This window comes from Mizuhopecten yessoensis, unplaced genomic scaffold, assembly GCF_002113885.1.
Source record: "Mizuhopecten yessoensis strain PY_sf001 unplaced genomic scaffold, ASM211388v2 scaffold7713, whole genome shotgun sequence".
NCBI classification, from domain to species: Eukaryota; Metazoa; Mollusca; class Bivalvia; order Pectinida; family Pectinidae; genus Mizuhopecten; species Mizuhopecten yessoensis.
This window is the reverse complement of record NW_018407185.1, coordinates 931,658-952,352: the sequence shown is the minus strand read 5'-3', so window position 1 is coordinate 952,352 and position 20,695 is coordinate 931,658. Positions and strand designations below refer to the sequence as shown.

General features: G+C 35.3%; 2 protein-coding genes across 2 annotated transcripts in view; one reads left to right on the top strand and one right to left on the bottom strand.

Moving 5' to 3' along the window:
• LOC110454163 overlaps nt 1-20,695 on the top strand; it is a 223,410-nt gene that overhangs the window by 9,385 nt on the left and 193,330 nt on the right. The gene's annotated exons all lie outside the window — the stretch shown is intronic.
• Nucleotides 14,568-20,695, bottom strand: part of LOC110454166 (phospholipase D1-like) — a 90,815-nt gene continuing 84,687 nt past the window's right edge. Inside the window, exons 23-26 of the mRNA XM_021503541.1 lie at nt 20,625-20,692; nt 19,979-20,196; nt 19,137-19,251; nt 14,568-18,914 (exon numbers count right to left, since the gene is read on the bottom strand). Of these exons, the coding sequence (XP_021359216.1) occupies nt 18,693-18,914; nt 19,137-19,251; nt 19,979-20,196; nt 20,625-20,692 (623 nt within the window). The 3' untranslated portion in view covers nt 14,568-18,692. The remainder of the gene's footprint in view (nt 18,915-19,136; nt 19,252-19,978; nt 20,197-20,624; nt 20,693-20,695) is intronic.

Below are 20,695 nucleotides of genomic sequence, written 5' to 3'. Positions count from 1 at the left end.
AATGTAAGAAGAATCGATATGGTACAAGTATTGGCTCTCTAGATGTATGGAATGATCATGTATTTATTATAAGATTTGTCAGGTTGTTGGATGACAGAAAAGTTGATAAACTTGATGTGTGGAATAAAGCATGTTATTCTGGTGCAGAAGAATGTGTTTTATATCTTCTGTCAGAAGGTGTTAAACCTGACAAGGACACAGCATTGGCATTGGTTACTAGTAGATATTTGAATGATAGTAACAGACAAGTGTGTTTACTTAAGAAAATTGTTGTATACTTGAATGATGAGACAAAACTTGATGTGTTGAATAAAGCATGTTCTTCTGGTGCAGAAGAATGTGCTTTACATCTTCTGTCAGAAGGTGTAAAACCAGAAAAGGACACAGCATGGTGGTCATTGATTGACAGACATAGGAATGATAGTAACAGACAGGTGGGTTTACTTAAGAAAATTATTGTATACTTGAATGATGAGACAAAACTTGATGTGTTGAATAAAGCATGTTCTTCTGGTGCAGAAGAATGTGTTTTATATCTTCTGTCAGAAGGTTAAAACCTGACAAGGACACAGCATGGTGGTCATTAATTTACAGACATAGGAATGATAGTAACAGACAAGTGTGTTTACTTAAGAAAATTGTTGTATACTTGAACGATGAGACAAAACTTGATGTGTTGAATAAAGCATGTTCTTCTGGTGCAGAAGAATGTGTTTTATATCTTCTGTCAGAAGGTGTAAAACCTGACAAGGACACAGCATGGTGGTCATTGATTTACAGACATTGGAATGATAGAAACAGACAAGTGTGTTTACTTAAGAAAATTGTTGTATACTTGAACGAGGAGACAAAACTTGATGTGTTGAATAGATCATGTTCTTATGGTGAAGAAGAATGTGTTTTATATCTTCTGCAGAAGGTGTAAAACCTGACAAGGGCACAGCATTGTCATTGGTTAGAAGCCATTGGAATGATAGTAACAGACAAGTGTGTGCACTTAAGAACATTGTTGTATACTTGAATAATGAGACAAAACTTGATGTGTTGAATAAAGCATGTTCTTCTGGAGCAGAAGAATGTGCTTTATATATGCTGTGTGAGGGAGTAGAACCTGACAAGGAGACAGTGTTTCATGTTGTGTTGGGACGGAGTGTGAAAGTGTTACGTAAACTACTGGAGTTTAACTTCATGTATGCCGTCATTCCTACAGCGAGGAATGAGTACAGTACTAATGTCCTACATATGGCGTGTACGTCTAAGATAGAAGAGATGGTGACGCTGTTATGTGACACTTACCTACACTTGGTACATGACACTGATAGGTGGGGACAAACCCCGCTCCATGTTGTGGCACTGAGAGGAAACTGTTCTATGTTTCAGATACTGGAGAAGTGTGTACTGAACTTCTTATATAGAGTTGAGGACCAACAACATAAGTGTGAGTCAGTCGATGGTATTGTAGTTCATAGGAACTGTGTGTGTGCTCAGTACATGGCTCAGTTAGTGGATGATGACGGGAGAACGGTGTCACATAGGAGTTGTGTGGGTGGAAACAGGGAGCTGCGTTTATATTTATGTCGGTCGTATCCAGCACTAACTACAGCTGTAAGTAAGGACGGCCGTCATTGTCTACATTACTTAGCTAGGGTTATAACAGATGTAGACTTGTTTACGGAGTGTGAAGCTCATGTTAAACAGTACCTGGAATCTACAGGTCGTAAGTATGACATCACGACCATACTTGATAATGAAGGGGAATCTTTCTTAGACATAGCGAAGGAAGGGGCGAAGTGGGGGCCAGAAAGCAACCCTTTGTTAGATCATCTTATTAAAGTATTTGGTAAATAAATATGATAATGATTTCCCAATAAAATGTACAATCATTATCAACACAAACCTTTGTAAACAATCGTGTGGAAAGGTCATGTCAAGATGAATTGTTTAAACGAGGACATTTTATCAGTTTTGAAAAGTTTTCTGTCCGAGTTTACCGATCTCCACGCTCCGTAAAATAGGTCCGGGTATCCTCTCGGAGGTCCGAATGATGTCTATTTCTTTGGGAAACACTAAAGACCTGAATGGAGCGGATCAGAGTCGATGTATTAAAACTCTGATGTTTTATGATCGCTCATGAGTAATGTTCATACTTGCCAACTTTCTCATTTTTAGGAGGGAGATTCGATTTTGGGCCCTAAGTTTTAGCATTTCCAACCAACGAATTTGTTAACATATTCCTATTTTCGAAGATCTGATGATTTAATCTGAAAGAACAGCTCAAAAGATGCCATTTAAAAGTGTTATTTATTCTCTATGGTGTATATACACTCATTTTATTTATGCTTTTGATTCTGAGAATGTGTAATGTCCTCCATGGAAATTTTAAAAAGTTGGCAGGTATGAATGTCAAGTTCTGTGGATGAATGAAACCTAAACAGCAGTTAACTTTGACGAATTGTTGAGAAATTAGAACGCTATTCATTTGATGATTAAACATCATGTCTAGAGTATAAATTTTACAGTGGATTCCACAGTTCACATGTAGAGACTTGTAAACCTCATCATTTCAAATATTATCAAGACATTTTTTTATTGTATATTTTTTTACAGTTGTTCAATTTGTTGACCTTTAATTATCTAAACCAATTTATTTATAATATAATTTATCCTCATTTTATTGTGTAGTCCAAGATTTATTGGATGGTAAACTTATATTATTTTTTTCAATTCAATTAGTTCAAAAAAGGAAGCTTAATTCTTTTGCAAGGAGTGCTAACTGGTACAAGGATGTCGCCTTCAGCCTTCGGCAGTGGGAAAAAATTGCGAGGAGGTCTGGCCTCACAAATGATAAAACAGACTTTGTCAGGATTGAAATATTTGACTTTTTTCAGGTATAAATTCACATTTAGCAAGATAAAAAGTCCATAAAGCAAAACTGCACATTATGCATGTTTCTTAATACGATATACATTCTAACGTTTCCTTGGCGAACTTCCAGTATTTTTTAGTAGTGTAAAAACGACATACATCTTAAAATATCCTCGTGTAGAGTCCCACATACCGGTAATACCTGTATGTTTTCTAGTGTATTTCCAACCAAAGTTGTTTCGCATCTTTACGGAAGTATATAACTCTTCTAAAAAGAAACAATGTTATGGGTTAACATATTAAACTGGTACACCAAATGTTCTGACAAATTGCCTAACGTTTGCTGTATGCCCCCCTTTAACTACCTAGTTTAGTTGAACAGTCATACTCTACTACAAACCATAGCATCCACCTTGATAGTATATTGGAATGATTTTGGGTTAATTATGAAATAATTGCATTGACCTGTATTTATTGAAGATTTATTTTGACATTGGTCATACAACACATTATCCTTAAGATGACACATTTACCGAATACCAATTTTTTCGAAATTTTTACTATCGTCAGTCAACATAATGTGCCAAATAATATCCAAAGTGTGTTGGTGTACAAAAACCAGAAATATGTCTATCACCTCCGTAAAGATGCGAAACAACTAAAAATGTACATAACATACTAAACTTTTATGTGTGTGAGACTGCATAACTTTTTTATTTTGCAACATCTAGCTTCATAGTTGGGCTCATCATGAGCATCAGACCTTATTGATGAAAATTTGATCAGTTGCGATAATAAATTAGTGCGACGTATTGTTAAATGATTAAACATGACTATAGGCTATAAGGTTGTTGGATTTTATTTGGAAATAGACGTTGCTACAATTTGACATTTATATGACAAATTTATCGGTTCTCAAATTTTCTAAAATTTTCACTATCGTATCTCAACATAATGCACCAAATAATATTAAAAAAAAATTGGTGTACAAGAACCGAAAATTGGTGTTTTACTTCCGTAAAACAATTGATGTAGCAAAAAAATGTATGAAAATACATTTTTAGAGTTTAAGATTCTATAATTTTTTTATTATGCAATGTTTTGTTACATATTTGAGTTCATAATTGGCAGCAGATCCTACTTTAAATAATATAATAATATTTGGTAGCGTAAAACATTGTTTTGATAGTTTTTTGGACAAAAAAGTGAACCCTGTCGTACACCTTTGGAAGGCGGCACTAAATAGTTCATAGCACAGGCCCTGGGTACCTTTTTAATTTTTTAAAAATATCTCATGGGTCGTGTCTTAGGGAGCTACAAATATAACCCAGTAATGGTTAAATTGCTTTGTGGGCAAAATTCTTTTGTTCCTGTAACAGGTCCTTTCCATGAAACTTCATTAATGGTCAACTTATGAGAATACATGTACCTCAAGCAAGTTTAATTTTTTTAGTGTCCCAAGGTCCTGGTCATTGTAACTATTTATAGAAAGTATTTTTTATCGCTTTAGTGAATTTATTTCTAAAAGAAATTTGATCAACATAATATGTTGCTCTAGTTTGAGGACCTCTCCAACCAGTTCTTGGTTCAGGAAGCCACGGGCAAGGTGACTGTTACTTTTTGTATGCCCACATGTAATGCAGGGGTTTATTATGGTTTGACGTTATTCATAAGTCCGTCTGTCCGTACACATATTGTGTCCGGCTCATAACTTTGTAACCCTTGCTTGTATTGTTATGAAACTTTATTGGATTGTTGCCCATAACCTAGATGTTCACAATATCAGGTCTGACTCATACATTTGTCATTCTTTCTTGGACATACCAAACTTTATCAGATTGGTCCCCGAGAGTGTGTCATGAACTTGCTCCAAGGTCAAGCTCAACATCTTCAGACTGTTCACAGTTTTCCGAAGGTAAAGGTCATGAGGTATCAACATCAAGAAACTGTATCTGGTACATAACTTAAGATCTTCTGAATCTGTGTCCTACTTAATAAGATTGGTTTCCATAATCCGAGGGTGTGTTATGACAATGACACAAGGTCATTTCCCCAATGTCAAGGTCATGGAACATCAACATCTTCAGCATATGTCCAGGCCATAAGTTTTAGAACTTTTTAATAAAACGATTTATTTCAATTGTCTTTTCTGTATTCTGCCCTTATTGCCGAACACGATTTGAACCATAACTTAATATAATATTTATCTGTCACTATGTTGATCATAATTATCCACATGAATGATATTCATTATTTTCATTATTAAGTTTGTTGAAAAGTTTTAAAACCAAAAATAGGATCCTATGTTGTATTTCCATTATATCATGATGCTGACATATTATGAACTTATTCAGCAGTGCCTATTTTTAGCTCACCTGGCCCAAAAGGCCAAGTGAGTTTATGCCATGGTGCAGCGTCCGTCGTCCGTCCGGCGTCAATATTTTACTTTAAACAACTTCTTCTTAATAACCAAAAGGCCTAGGGTGATGATATTTGGCCAGAAGCAAAGTAGGATGAAGGGCTACCAAGTTTGTTCAAAAAAATGACCTTCATCTATTTTCAAGGTCACAGGGGTCAAATATGTTAAAAACTTTAAACAATTTCTTCTCAATAACCATAATGCCCAGAGTGATGATTTTTGGCAAGTAACATGCTGGGAAGAAGGGCTACCAAGTTTGTTCGAATGAATGACCTTGACTTATATTCAAGGTCACATGGGTCAAATATGTTTAAAATCTTTAAACAACTTCTTTTGAATAACTGAGAGGCATAGGGTTACGATATTTGGCCAGTAGCATGCTGTGATGAAGGGCTTCCTATTTTGTAAAAAGAATGACCTTGACTTATATTCAAGGCCACAGTGGTCAAATATGTTAAAAACCTTTAAACAACTTCCTTTGAATAACTAAGAGGTATAGGGTTACGATATTTGGCCAGTAGCATGCTGTTATTAAGGGATACCAAGTTTGTTCAAATGAATGACCTTCGTCCATTTTCAAGGTCACAGGGGTCAATTGTCCTAACAAATCTATAAACAACTTCTTGTGAATAACTAAGAAACCTAGGATAATGATAATTGGCCAGTAACATGCCAGGATGAAGGGCTACCACGTTTGTTCAAATGAATGACCTTTACTTATTTTCAAGGTCACAGGAATCAAATATGTTTAAAACCTTTAAACAACTTCTTTTGAATAACTAAGAGACATGGGGTTAGATATTTGGCCAGTAACATGCCAGATGAAGGGCTACCACGTTTGTTCAAATGAATTACCTTTACTTATTTTCAAGGACACAGGAATCAAATATGTTTAAAATCTTTAAACAACTTCTTTTGAATAACTAAGAGGCCTAGGATAATGATAATTGGCCAGTAACATGCCAGATGAAGGGCTACCAAGTTTGTTCAAGTGAATGACCTTTATTTATTTTCAAGGTCACAGGAATCAAATATGTTTAAAACCTTTAAACAAGTTCTTCTCAATAACCGAAAGTCTTAGGATGATGATATTTGGCCAGTAATATTCCAGGATGAAGGGCTACAACGTTTGTTCAAATGAATGACCTTGACCAACTTTCAACCTAATGTCATTGTTCGACATTCAAGGTCACAGGCGTCAAATCTTTAAATTTTTTAATATGCTCTTATTGTAATAAGATTACAAGTGTGAGATTAATACCAGGTGAGCGATTCAGGCCCATTGGGCCTTTTGTAATTAATTTAACAACTTCCTTTCTGAAAGAATCTTGATCAAAGACCATGCATTGAACATGTATGAGACCTCTCGAACAAGTTCTTGGTACAGGATATCAAGAATAAGGTCAACATCACTTTTAAAGAAAATCTTTGTCATCCCTTTAAAACTTCATATTCAAAAAGTGTTTAATCAAACTTTATATATTGGACAAGAACTAGAATACCAAAAACCGCTTGTGGTCCTGAACAAGGTTTCTACCAAACTGCATTTAAAAACATAATTTCATTAAAAAAGAAATGTTGATGAATGTTTTAACATACATATAATTTTGTAACTGTACTAGGCTTAGTGCAGCTCTGCCATGAGACTACAATTGAGTAGATAGCTCAGAAGGTTAGAGTGACAGTATAACAGTTGTATTTTATACTCAGTAGGTTAGAGTGACAGTATAACAGTTGTATTTTATACTCAGTAGGTTAGAGTGACAGTATAACAGTTGTATTTTATACTCAGTAGGTTAGAGTGACAGTATAACAGTTGTATTTTATACTCAGTAGGTTAGAGTGACAGTATAACAGTTGTATTTTATACTCAGTAGGTTAGAGTGACAGTATAACAGTTGTATTTTATACTCAGTAGGTTAGAGTGACAGTATAACAGTTGTATTTTATACTCAGTAGGTTAGAGTGACAGTATAACAGTTGTATTTTATACTCAGTAGGTTAGAGTGACAGTATAACAGTTGTATTTTATACTCAGTAGGTTAGAGTGACAGTATAACAGTTGTATTTTATACTCAGTAGGTTAGAGTGACAGTATAACAGTTGTATTTTATATTCAGTAGGTAAGAGTGACAGTATAACAGTTGTATTTTATACTCAGTAGGTTAGAGTGACAGTATAACAGTTGTATTTTGATACACGAATCACAGCAATTGATTCTTTATTTCCCTTCTTTTATTAGCTCACCTGGCCCGAAGGGCCAAGTGAGCTTATGGCATGGTGCGGCGTTCGTCGTCCGTCCGTCGTTAACATTTTACTTTAAACAACCTCTTCTCAGTAACCAAAAGGCCTAGCTAGGTGATGATATTTGGCCAGAAGCAAGCTGGGATAAAGGGCTACCAAGTTTGTTCAAATAAATGACCTTCATCCATTTTCAAGGTCACAGGGGTCAAATATGTTAAAATCTTTAAACAACTTCTTCTGAATAACCAAGAGGCCCAGGGTGATTATATTTGGCCAGTAGCATGCTGGGATGAAGGGCTACCAAGTTTGTTCAAATGAATGACCTTGACCAACTTTCAACCTAATGTCATTGTTTGACATTCAAGGTCACACTGATATTCTGCCTGTAGCTGTATTTTAGTCCACTTTTAAGATTACAAGTGTGAGATTAATACCAGGTGAGCGATGCAGGCCCATTTGGGCCTCTTTTTTATACAAAAAAATCTGCAAGGGGATGGTTATTCTAAAATGATTTCTCAAATAGTTTTTAACTGTGGAACAGGGATCCATATATAATTATGAGAATAGAATTTATATTTCATAATTTCATTGTCCAACAACAATTGTAGAATTCAGCTTGATTTTTCACATAAATGAAATGTAATATTTTTTCATGGCCATTTTGAAAGAAAGAGATTTTGTGGTTATGTTTCTGCAGTATTTAATAATTGTCTGTATTCTGTATATACCAATATACTGTTACCTTGGAAACCTAATTGTATCAGTCTGAACAATGAGACAAGATATAACATGTGTTTGCATCTAAATTAGATATAATTTACATGTAATAATATTCTGTATAAAGCGAAAATGTTTTGTGCTTACATGATGTAGAATGTTTCTTCAGGAATGTTTACATCAATTTAAATATTCTAGAGTAATGTATATATGGATATTGCATTATGATAGAGAAAACAGGTCGTATATCTATGATTGAGAGATGATAATAGTATAGTAGTGAAATGTGAATTTTACTGAAATATATTTATATTGTGTACACACATTTATAATGAACTTGGTGAAAACAAGTACATGACTTGGTGTGTAGAATCGACACAATTTGTAAAATAATAAATAGTATTATGTATAGTATATGAGTACTAGTATTCCTTTATTAGCTCACCTGGTCTGAGAGATAAGGTGAGCATGTGCCATATAGCGGCGTCTGTCGTCTGATTTTTTTTCTTTCTAATATCCTCCTCAATAAAAGCAACAGTTAGCAAAGGGCATATTTTGGCCAGTGAATCAAATTTAGTATAAAGAAAGAGTCTGACTCCTCAAATTACCTGAGGTAGACTGTTTCATAGTTACTTTTTAAAGTTAATGGCAACTACTCTCACTTTATAAGGTCTAGATTACCAGTCAAGATATTTGACTTGTTGTTTGCTTGAATGAAGTACAATTATTACTTTCTACCGTTGTGCATTGTTCGCCGTCTTTTACAATCAAGATATCGACATTTCAATAACTTGAAGGCCGTGTCATGGTATTTGACATGTACATAACTGGGCTGGATAGTTATGAAGTTGTTCAAATAAATAACCTTGACCTTCATACAAGGTCAGAGGTTTCAAATATTATTGAAGGACCTCTTTAAAAATGGTATTTCTTCAATAGGTAGATGGGGCTATCACAGCTGTACAAATAAATGGCCTTGACTGTCTTTCAAGACCACAATAATCAAATATATATTTAAATCTTTAGAAACTTTCAAACAATTCAATAAGGCCTAGAGTCCTTAAAACTCTTAAGGTTTTCTATAATTTACCCTGACTTTCATTCTAGGTCACTTAATGTGTGTCAAATATGTTTCAGCTAATATTTTTGAGGTCAATTGGGCTGTCAAGCTTAAGTGACCTTTTGCGACCGCTTTCGTCCATCGTCCGTCATCGTGTGTTGTGCTTTATGTGTGTCTTTTGACTTTTTCTTAAGAAGTGGTAAATGGATTTATTTTAAACTTTATTAAGAATTGTCTTCGGTAAAATAGGATTTCCGAATTGTAAAAATTTGGGGTTTCTTTCCCTAACCCTTCTCCAGAATTAGATGAACTAAATTAAAATATTATTCATCAATGAAAAGCCGCTTGTTTTTAGCTCACCTGGCACGAAGTGCCAAGTGTGTTTATGCCGTGGTGCGGCGTCCGTCGTCCGTCCGTCGTCCGTCCGGCGTCCGGCGTCAATATTTTACTTTAAACGACTTCTTCTTAATAACCGAAAGGCGTAGGGTGATGATATTTGGCCAGAAGCAGACTGGGATGAAGGGCTACAAAGTTTGTTCAAATAAATGACCTTCATCTATTTTCAAGGTCACAGGGGTCAAATAGATTAAAAACTTTAAACAACTTCTTCTCAATAACCAAACTGCCCAGGGAGATGATATTTGGTCATTAGCATGCTAGGGTGAAGGGCTACCAAGTTTGTTCAAATGAATGACCTTCAATTATAGTCAAGGTCCCAGGGGTCAATTGTCTCAAAAAAACTTTAAATAACTTCTGAATAACCAAAATGCCTAGGGTGATGATATTTGGCCAGTAGCATGCTGAGATAAAGTGCTACAAAGTTTGTTCAAATGAATGACCTTCACCCATATTCTAGGTCACAAGGGTTAAATATGTTAAAAACTTTAAACAACTTCTTCTCAATAACCAGAATGCCCAGGGTAATGATATTTGGCCAGTAGCAGGCTGAGATGAAGGGCTTCAAAGTTTGTTCAAATAAATGACCTTCATCTATTTTCAAAGTCACAGTGGTCAAATATGTTAGAAACTTTAAACAACTTCTTCTCAATAACCAAAATGCACAGGGTGATCATTTTGGGCCAGTAGCATTCTAAGATGAAGGGCTACAAAGTTTGTTCAAATGAATGACCTTCACCCATATTCTAGGTCACAAGGGTTAAATATGTTAAAAGCTTTAAACAACTTCTTCTCAATAACCAAAATGCACAGGGTGATGATTTTGGGCCAGTAGCATGCTAAGATGAAGTGCTACAAAGTTTGTTCAAATGAATGACCTTTACCTATATTCAAGGTCACAGGGGTCAAATATGTTAAAAACTTTATACAACTTCTTCTGAATAACCAAAATGCCCTTGGTGATGATATTTTTGTCAGTAGCATACTAGGATCAAGGGCTACCATGTTTGTTTAAATGTATGACCTTGAATCATATTCAAGGTCACAAGGAGCAAATATGTTTAAAATATTTCAACAACTTGTTCTGAATAACCAAAAGGCTCAGGATGTTGATATTTAGTTAGTAGCATATGCTGGGATCAAGGACTACTATGTTTGTTAAAGTGAATGACTTTGACTTATATTCAAGGTCACAGGGGTCAAATTTGTTTAAAATCTTTTAACCAACCTCTTCTGAATAACCATGGGTCCCAGGATGTTTATACTTTGCAAGTTTCATCCTGAGATGAAAGGCTACACAATGTGTTCAACATAATGACTTTGTTCGACTTTCAATCACAGGGGTGAAATGTTTTAAAAAACAATAACAGGGTCTTTTGAACGAATTTTAATCATAAATACTTATATTGTGCCTGTAGCTTTATTTTAGATCACTTTTAAGGTTACAAGTGTGAGTTTTATACCAGGTGAGCGATGCAGGCCCATTGGGCCTCTTGTTTTATCTAAATTGTAAACTTCTTTACCCCAGAATCATCTGTTTTCCCTTGGGTAGGAGATAAAGTTTGCCATAGTATATATAGGGAAATAACACTTTTGTGTATAAGCAGGAACTAATTCAAACTTGGTTGGAATAATTATGATTAGATTGTCAATATATATATAAGACTGTATGAAATAATAATATTCTACCTTGCTCCCTGGGTCTGGAGGAACAGAGCCCAAAATTCTTCTTCTTCAGGCTAAGTTCTAAAATTACTTTTCATGGATGGAAAAGTCTTCAGGTGCTTTCTTTTAATTGTAAATTTCATTACCCCTAGGTCATCTTTTCTCCGTATGGGGAGGGGGTACATTTTACTATAGTTGATATCGGGAAAGAATACTTTTTTTTATATATTTTATCAATTTTCGGCAAGAAATAAATCAAACTTTGTTGGATAATCAGGAGATGGTACGAGAAAGTAATATCTGTGGTATCAGGACCAATCCTAGGGGCCGGAGGGGCAGGGCACAAAAAGGAAAATTCACAAAATTTCTAAACTTTCTTCCCCACATTCAGATGTACTGGAATCAAATACGATTCATGGATGGATAGGTCCTAAGGTGTTTTATCTGAATTATAAATTCAATTAACCCCAGGTCATCCATTCTCCCTCCCTAAAACAGCTGTCAAACCAGTGCTGCGTCCTCACGCGGATCCTGCGACGTCCATGAACAATGCAGAATGCTGAGGGGCGTGGACCAGCACCAAGGACGTACATGATAACAGTACGGACGCAGTGTTAGTCAGCAGCGCTTGCACGGAGACCTCACGGTGACCTCGGGGAGACCGCACGGAGTCCTTAGTGATGTCCTTAGGGCACGGCTAAGGCGTTTACATGGAGTGTTATTTATTGTACTGCTCTCTCACAGCGACAATACGGAGCTGTCACGGCGATCATTACGCTCCCACGGTACTTCTACCGCATCCATCAGCATTGGCATGGCGTTTGCAGGGTGTTGCTAGTACGTTGTGAGCCAAACCCATAAAAATGGTATCAATGCATTCTCATCTTTGTCACCCTCATTTCACCATGACTATTGTACGCCAGCAATACCAACGTTGTTGGCACACCGTCAGCACAGTGTACGCGCCGTGGACGCACAGTGACAACTCCTTGCACGCCATCATCACTCTGTGAGAGCACAGTCAATCGCCAACTAGAATTCCGTCGGAATGCGATAGCATGCCACGGGTGCTCCGTAGAAACGCTTTTTTCGCCGTAAGGACGCCGTGACATCTCTATCATACGAAAATTTTAAATAAATATGCAACGTTTTTCAGAATTTTCCTCCGATCCCACGGCGCTCTGAGAAATTCCACAACGCCGTGCCAACTCTGTGGAAACACGGTGGCGTGTGACAGGGGTTTTAGGATTTGTTCATGTCAGCACATAGTTCTAACTTTGTTGGAATGGTTATGATGGATAGCCAATTAGATTGTATGAGTAAAAAAAATCTTGACACAACCCTCGGTCTTTTAGCTCAGCTGGTCTAAAGGGTTACAGCCCTCCTGCCCGTCGTCTGTCCGTTTGACTTGAAGCATCCTTAGGTGGTGGAGATTTTAAATTGTACAAATGGAGGGGGCAGACCCCCTCCCCGGCATACATCGGCTATATTTGAATGGAAGCATCCTCAGATGGTGGGTACATACAAATATTATTGAAGGGCCTGAGTCAAGGGAGGTGAGTTGCGGGGCCAGAAAGGGGTAATTTGGCCTTATTGCTTTGAGCGACTTCTTCTTGAACTCTGAAACTAAGAGAAAGATATCGACCATATTTGGTGGGAAGCAGCCTAAGAAAGTGGGTATTCAAAATCGTACAAATGAAGGGCATGACCCTCCCGGGAGCTAAGGGGTGGGACCAGAAAGGAAAGAAACTTGGAAATGTGTAGCCACACGAACTTCAGAAATAAAGCTTACGATACAAAGACATTAATTAACTCACGGGAAGACACTGACATAAGAGCAGACAACTTCAAGAAGGTCGTATATGAGGCGCATGGAATGCAAACTGATGTGTTTTGTTTACCGACTTCACCTGTACATATCACGTTCTAGCAGTAGTTCACAAGCTCTGGGTTGCTACGACTTTTGTTGTTGAGCGAGTTACGCTCTGCGAGATAAATAATTTCACAAATGCAATTACAATACCTCTGTGAAATAAGTGGTTTATAAAATATTAATATCCCTATAAAATGCAAGTGCATGTGCGTGCAAGTGATAACGGCATACCATACGATAGCTTTTCATAAAATCATATCTACATAGTGACATAACCATTTAATCATCTCTACATAGTTACATAACCATTATGTGAAACTTTCATTGAATTCTGCTGGTTAATTGCGAAAGGGTGGAGCCTAGGGGTAGGTCAGACCTTAGGATCAGTCCTAATATTAGAATTGTGTTCGTGTCTTGATTCTCAGCAATGGTATAAATAGCAATGGGATTGGGATCTCAACCGCTACCAAGTTATTGCTCAGGAATTAAGTCCATGTGGGTGGGGCAAGACCTCAGGGTCAGTTCTTAAATCTTAATTATGTTTGTTTCTTGATTCTCAGCAATTGTATACATGCTTATAGGGTGGGGATCTTGATAATGTCAAAGTTAAAATTCTTTTTGGCTCCGCCCCTCAGATCCCGGGGTCAGCCCTGAAATTGGTACAATTTTGAATCCTCACTACCTGAGCATGCTTTAAAGCACTAGGGACTTAATTCTTGTGTCATAACTTGAAACGGTTGAGATACCCACCCCATAACCATATATACCATTGCTTTGCATTAAATGACGAACACAATCATGATATTAGTATTGAACCTTGAGTCTGGCCCTACCCCCAGGGACTTCATTCTTGGGTCATAATTTTGAAATGGTTGAGATCCCAAATCCATAGCCATTTATACAATTGCTGGGTGTGAAACAGGACCTCTGGGCCACTTGTTTTTTTTTGTTTTTTTTTATGGTTTACAGGATAATTTCAACTTCACATCTCAACTATGTAGAATTATTATATTACAACTCAGGTGACAGATAAAGGCCATTGGGCCTCTTGTTTATATCAGAAATGTTCAAAAATATGATGTGTTTTATATGTAAAACAAATCAAAACCATCCATACACGTAGCTCTTTATGATGTGATGTCTCAATGCAAATGAAATGACAATTAAAAAGACGATGAAAAGAATCACATTTTGTACATCTTCTGGACAGTCTAGTGATACCTGGATATTTGGTATATGTAACTGGTAAAGATAAAATATTTTGAAAATTTAAATCATTTTATTGTAAGTAAACCCACTACTTGCAAAAAGACTCAAAGCCATTCGATTATTTCCAAGCATTTATTATAACTTAACGATGTTAGAATGATATGTAATACAATTGTAGATATACATTGGAGTTAATTTTCATGATATATAATTTTAACTCTTTAATTGCAAATAATTTATACCTGCAATTTTAAAATGAAATATTATTATAAGAAATTTTCAATTAAATGACAGTAAAAATAATGTGTCTTGACTGCAATTTTTCACTTAAAATAAGAGGTCAGGAGTTACATATGCAAGCCTTATCCCATGAAATATCAACTTCAATTATTGATAGAGTTATTTTGTAAGATTTGGAAAAATAGCATTGTTAATCAACAGAACAGCCTTTGATATTGAGCACATGGATTCCCTGTATCATTTAATTACAAGCACAAGTAAAATTTGGTGAAATTAATTATTTTAGGAAAATGTTGACTAGCATTACCTCCCTTTTGGTATTCTGTATAGCTTATAAAAGGCTATGAGTTAACAAGAACATGTTGCATAAAATACGTTAAAACAATTCTCCTGCACTGAATTAAGATGTAATGAAATATATTGACTAATTATAATTTACGAAATTTGGTGAAATATTTATTCCAAATTGGCAAAAAGTTGAATAAGAAGTGAAAGAACCAGTTTCAATCAATATTCAAAATTAAGACAACAAAATAATTAATTTGTATTAAAGTTCACGGTAATGAAGAAATACACAACAAATGACATAACATAAATGATCCAGGTCATCTTTAAGATGATATATAAGATGACTAAGGTAAAGTGACTTATATATAACATTGCCTCAATCTCATCAGGAACAAAATCACACATTTTTTATTTCCTTTCACACCTTAAACAACACATAAAGAATCTGTATCAATAGGAAAATATATATTTTGACACCGATATCAATAACCTTCAGCTTCATATAATCACATGGAAATCAAAATATCACTTTGGAAATGGGTATGGAATGTCATAGAATGTTCATGAACAGAACTATTTGAGCAAATCAAAATTTAAAATTAGAAAATAAAACTTCCACTAGCATAAAGATGAAAAAATGATGTAAAAAGAAATGAATTAATCAGTTGATTCTGCGACTCCTACTGTGCTTGAATGTATATATATATAGAACAAGTCAAATACAGCAAAGCAATTATAATACAATGGTTACTCCAGAATAAACAATGCTCCTACAATTATCTGAAGTCTCTGATAAAGGTCTGAGACCTGAAGCCCTTCACGTTGGGAGTTGTAGTAACTCCTACAAGACAAACAATTGAGAGCTCATGAACCACTGTAGTTTCAGTGCTGAAAAGTGCTTTATCTTTTTTTTTTCATCCGAAAAGTGATTCCTGGAAAAACTGAAGTTGAAATGAAATGATATTTTCGTTAGTTGAAACATACCTGATATTATATAATTTTAACAATAGGGAAAAAATCAACAAATGTTACTACATATTCTAAATGTCAGAGTGATTTAGATCTGACATTAGCTTTTATTGTAGTGTTTTGAATATTGATTTCGCTTTTTTCGCCAGTTTATGAAATACATAAATTTGAGACATTGCTAGAAAGGAAATCATAAAATGTGTGTGAGAGTTGAACTTGTGGTTTATTGAGCTATAACCTCCAGTACTAATGAGCAATGCATGATGAAGCACACATATCCATAACAAATAATGATATTAAATGCACACACAGCATGGCAGTGATTCTCAAATACCGGATATAAACAAGCATTGTGCTGAAAGTATTTGCGATTTGCCCAAATTTAGTCTACCTTTACCGTTTCACATATTAATTTTCCTGGGGCTAATTATATAGCGCCATTGAAATAAAAGTTCACATCCTGAAAGATAGGTTTCTAAATAATAATCTGAAACAACTTTTATATATTTGTATAGACTGATTTTGAGGTATGACAGATATTCATAGAAATCAACTTTGCTACAACTTTGCCATATCTTACAAGTCTTTTATCGGAAAATCTGAAAATAATCAGTCAATTTTCTTTCAGGATGTCCAATATCATTTCAGTAAAGCAATAATTAGCTCTAAGAAAAATTCAAGGAAAAAAGATAAAGATATAAGAGATATACAGGGCAAATCATGAATATATTTGGCACGAAGCTGTAATTATTTGTGACACACATGTATCACACTAAGGTGATGATCACAGAAACAAACAATGATGGCGTCGTCAATTCATATGAAAACAGTCAATATAATGTACAATACTATGTATGTGTACAATGTTTATATATAGAATTATGCCATCAAATATGGCGGATAATTTGTTTCACAGTTTGAGCAAAATTGAGTGTGTCTGTTGTCATTGGGTTGACTTCAGCCATACTTCAGTGAATCAACTAATTATGAATAAAGCGCTTGGCTTTTTACTACAATTACCATGCAGGTAAGTCAGGTGACATCGTTGCATGTTGAACAATAAGTTAAATGTCTACAATTGTAATAAAATTGCTAAAAAATGATGGTAAACATACTCTGATGAACACAATTAGGCATATTAAGAAGGCACTTTAATCGCCCTACTCTGGAGCCATTTTCAATGACTTGAGAATGCCATAGTACTTCTCTGTAAAATGTTTATTTACTGATGAATTAACATACCGCTAATTATAAACAGTATAACGAGATCTCAACGATGTAAGACACTTCATGGAATATCGTGCCCTAAACGATGTACGTAACAAACGCTTGAAGGACTAACGCTCCTTAAACTGTGTACTATCAAAGGCATCCTGGTCTAACACTCCTTAAACGATGTACTTATCAGACATGAACAAAGCCCTCCCCTGCTGTATTTTATGATTTTGGCGACACGTTCTTCAGCAAGATCTCCTGGCAACATGTCAACAGCAGTTCGATTAATACAGCATTATTATACAGAAATATGATTAAATGATAAAATTCTATGTATAACATAATTTCGTAAACATAACATTTGGCATTATTGTAAAAGTAATTTCAAAAACAAAAAATAAAATTAACATAAAAATTACTGAATGGAATGATCTAGAAATTTTAAAAGGAATAAAAATAAATACATAATCTGACATTATAAATTGTTCCTCAAACTTTTTTAGGAAAAAATTCTAGCAATTGAACATCTTTCAAATTAAGTAAGACCTGAAATTCCGTGTGATGACAAATTTTTATCACACAAATATGCAGTGTTATTAAATCAGCAATTATTTTATTTGTATAGAAAATGACAGTGTATTTGAATTTGTGTCTAGAAAAATATCGAGAAAATTTTGTACAGAAATTACCTTCCTCTTTGTGTTCTGTATCACATAGTAAGCTTTTGGAATGTAATTTTAACAAAAGTATCAAACATAAAAATATACATTAGAGATAATTTAAGGAGATCTGCAAAAATGTCCAAAGTAAGGGTAGGTGATCAGGAGATCGTAGGCAATGTGTCAGAAGTTTTTTTTTTGTGTGTACTCTAGTTAGCAATCAATTCATTGTCTGAACAAATAAATCAAATTCTGTTATAACATCACTACGAACATGAAAACAATAGCTTTGCAAATTAGAACTACGAGACTGTTGCTTCAAACATAAACATCAAATTTTGCAATCAGGATAAAAGGGAAACTTACCATAAAAATATTTTTCTAAAGGTCACAAAAAACTACGTCATAACTGACAGTTGATAATGACATCACAATAAATAAAGTGTCATTCCACAGTGTCATTTTGTCACTTTTTGAATCTAAACTTTCAAAACATCTTATAACAAATCAGTGAATGCTTAAAAATACTATAATCACTTTCTTAATAATTGAAGTTCACTAGCTGTTAACGTTGTTAGAAACTTCTTTTGCATATGTTAGAGTAACCTTACAAAATCCAAGATGGCTGCTATGTCACCCATCTTGTTTTTTCCGATCAGTCTCAAAATTAAACATACACAACTAAGGACCAAGGGGAAACTACTTTTGCATATTAGAGTAACCTTGCATGTTTACAACAAATGAACATTAAATATGAGTCGTCTTCTAATTATTCCATCACAAATGTTCCACCACTTTTTTCCATTCAATCTCCATTTATCACAAGGAATTGGCAGGCTTCTTAACAAGTTAGTGATTGTCCATTGTCAGCACTCATACCCAAACAGAAACTGGCAAGATCGATTCCCGGCCAACTGGAATGATGGAATTTTCCATTTTCAGGAAGTTTAATGGCACCAAGACAACATAACCTTTAACCTTGGACAATAATTTCTTTGCTTCCTGTGGATCTGTCTCTGCAAGGACCGTCTGTTTCTGATACTCTTCAAACTCCGCAAACGACATGATCCTGTCATCAGGAAAACAGTTGAACACCTGGAATGGAAGGATGTGTTTGTCATACTAGTTACCTGTGATTGAACTACCTGATTGATGATCTAATTATTTTTCTATGGAAATTTTACGATATATACGCTAATTTTCTTGAGTATAAAATTTCCACTTTTCCGTGAGGTAATGAAAATTTAAAAAATTGAAGGCAAAATTTTGCTCACTTTCATTTGTTACTACAGACATGACCTGTTTATATTCTCGTACCTTTTGGAACATGGTGGTGTTGATGGTGGCTTGCTGTATCCAGGTACTTTTGTAGAACTCGTTACACACTGGATCGTCCAGCAAGGGGTCATCTCGGGCAAGACCCAGGTGTTCACTATCAAAGAGACATGACAGCAAAATTACAACTGGATTTTTTTAACATAATATTTAACATTGTCTCTATGGGCCAGAGTTTGAAAAATCAGTTAACAACTCAAAACACACTACTTAGAGGCTGTTTAGATGTTCAATATCATACACTGTATCAAAGACTCCCATATCAGCCCGAGGGGACGGAGGCTCGAGTGCTTGTATGGGTCGAGGGCTGATATATGAAATAGGACATCCTATAATAGGTCATAATATAAGTTGTTTTTATCATATACGGCTCTATAACATAAGAACTGATAAGCAATAGCACATAAAACACACAGCAAATTTGTCATTTGTAATTCAATTGTAATATAATCACATTCTACTTTCAAGGCAAAGTATTGCAAGGTCATCCAATGTCCCCTACCAGTAATGATTTCTTTATTTACTTCAATGCAAACTATTCTCAGGATGTAGGTAACAGTGATTGACATACTTTTATAATCTGCACTCTGCCAGTCAAGACATAGTTACATACCAAATCTGGTTACTCCAAGTGAAACAGTATAGAACGTATGCCCCAGATTTTTTTTTTCAAAGGATAAGGTCAAAGCATAGGTCATAGTGACCTACATTTCGTACTTGACAATCTTTGTCACTTATGTACTCGCAAATCATGTTTTGCGGGGGGGGGGAGTGTATTTAAGGTTAGTCAAGGATTTGGCCTAGGCACAGCTAGCAGTATCTACCTGAAGAGTTTTTTGCGCAGTGATGAAGCAAATTTGCCGACACGATGAACACATCCGTTAAACATAACATCAGTTTTGTGTATGTCCTCTACAAGCACAGCGACCTCACTATCCCGTTCTCCAGACATGCTGCGGTCGTTGATGTTGGCCGACCCAATGATAACACTATCATCATCAACGATCATCAACTTGCTGTGTACATAAAGCAGCTCTGTCACCTAGTGAAGGAAACAGATTAGTATAAGAAAACCACTTAATTACTTTAAACAAGGCACAATGATGTTCACAATATATAGTCCCTCAACTTAATACAAACATAGCACAAAAAACTAACAAAGGGGATAATACTTTTTTCTTAAAAAACAACAACCCATTGGTTTCCATTGTCAAGCAAGGAATATTAAGTGTGATTTAAAGTAGTTTCATTAAACTTTATTTCAAAGCAATGATACAATAAGTTATAACCTTATATGAATCTTCTTGGCCCTGGTGGACCTGTGCATGGGATTTTGATACAGGAGGGAACTGGAGTACCAAAGAAACACAACATGGAATTGCATTTAATCACTTTCAATTGTGAATATATTTACCATTTAACTGACACCATAAGAACTGTAGGAATTAAAATGTGAAATAAAATTCTTACAAGTTTTCCGCTTAGCTCCCCATGTGTCCGCAGCCCACAGAATACAAGGTACTTCATGGGGTCAATCACTG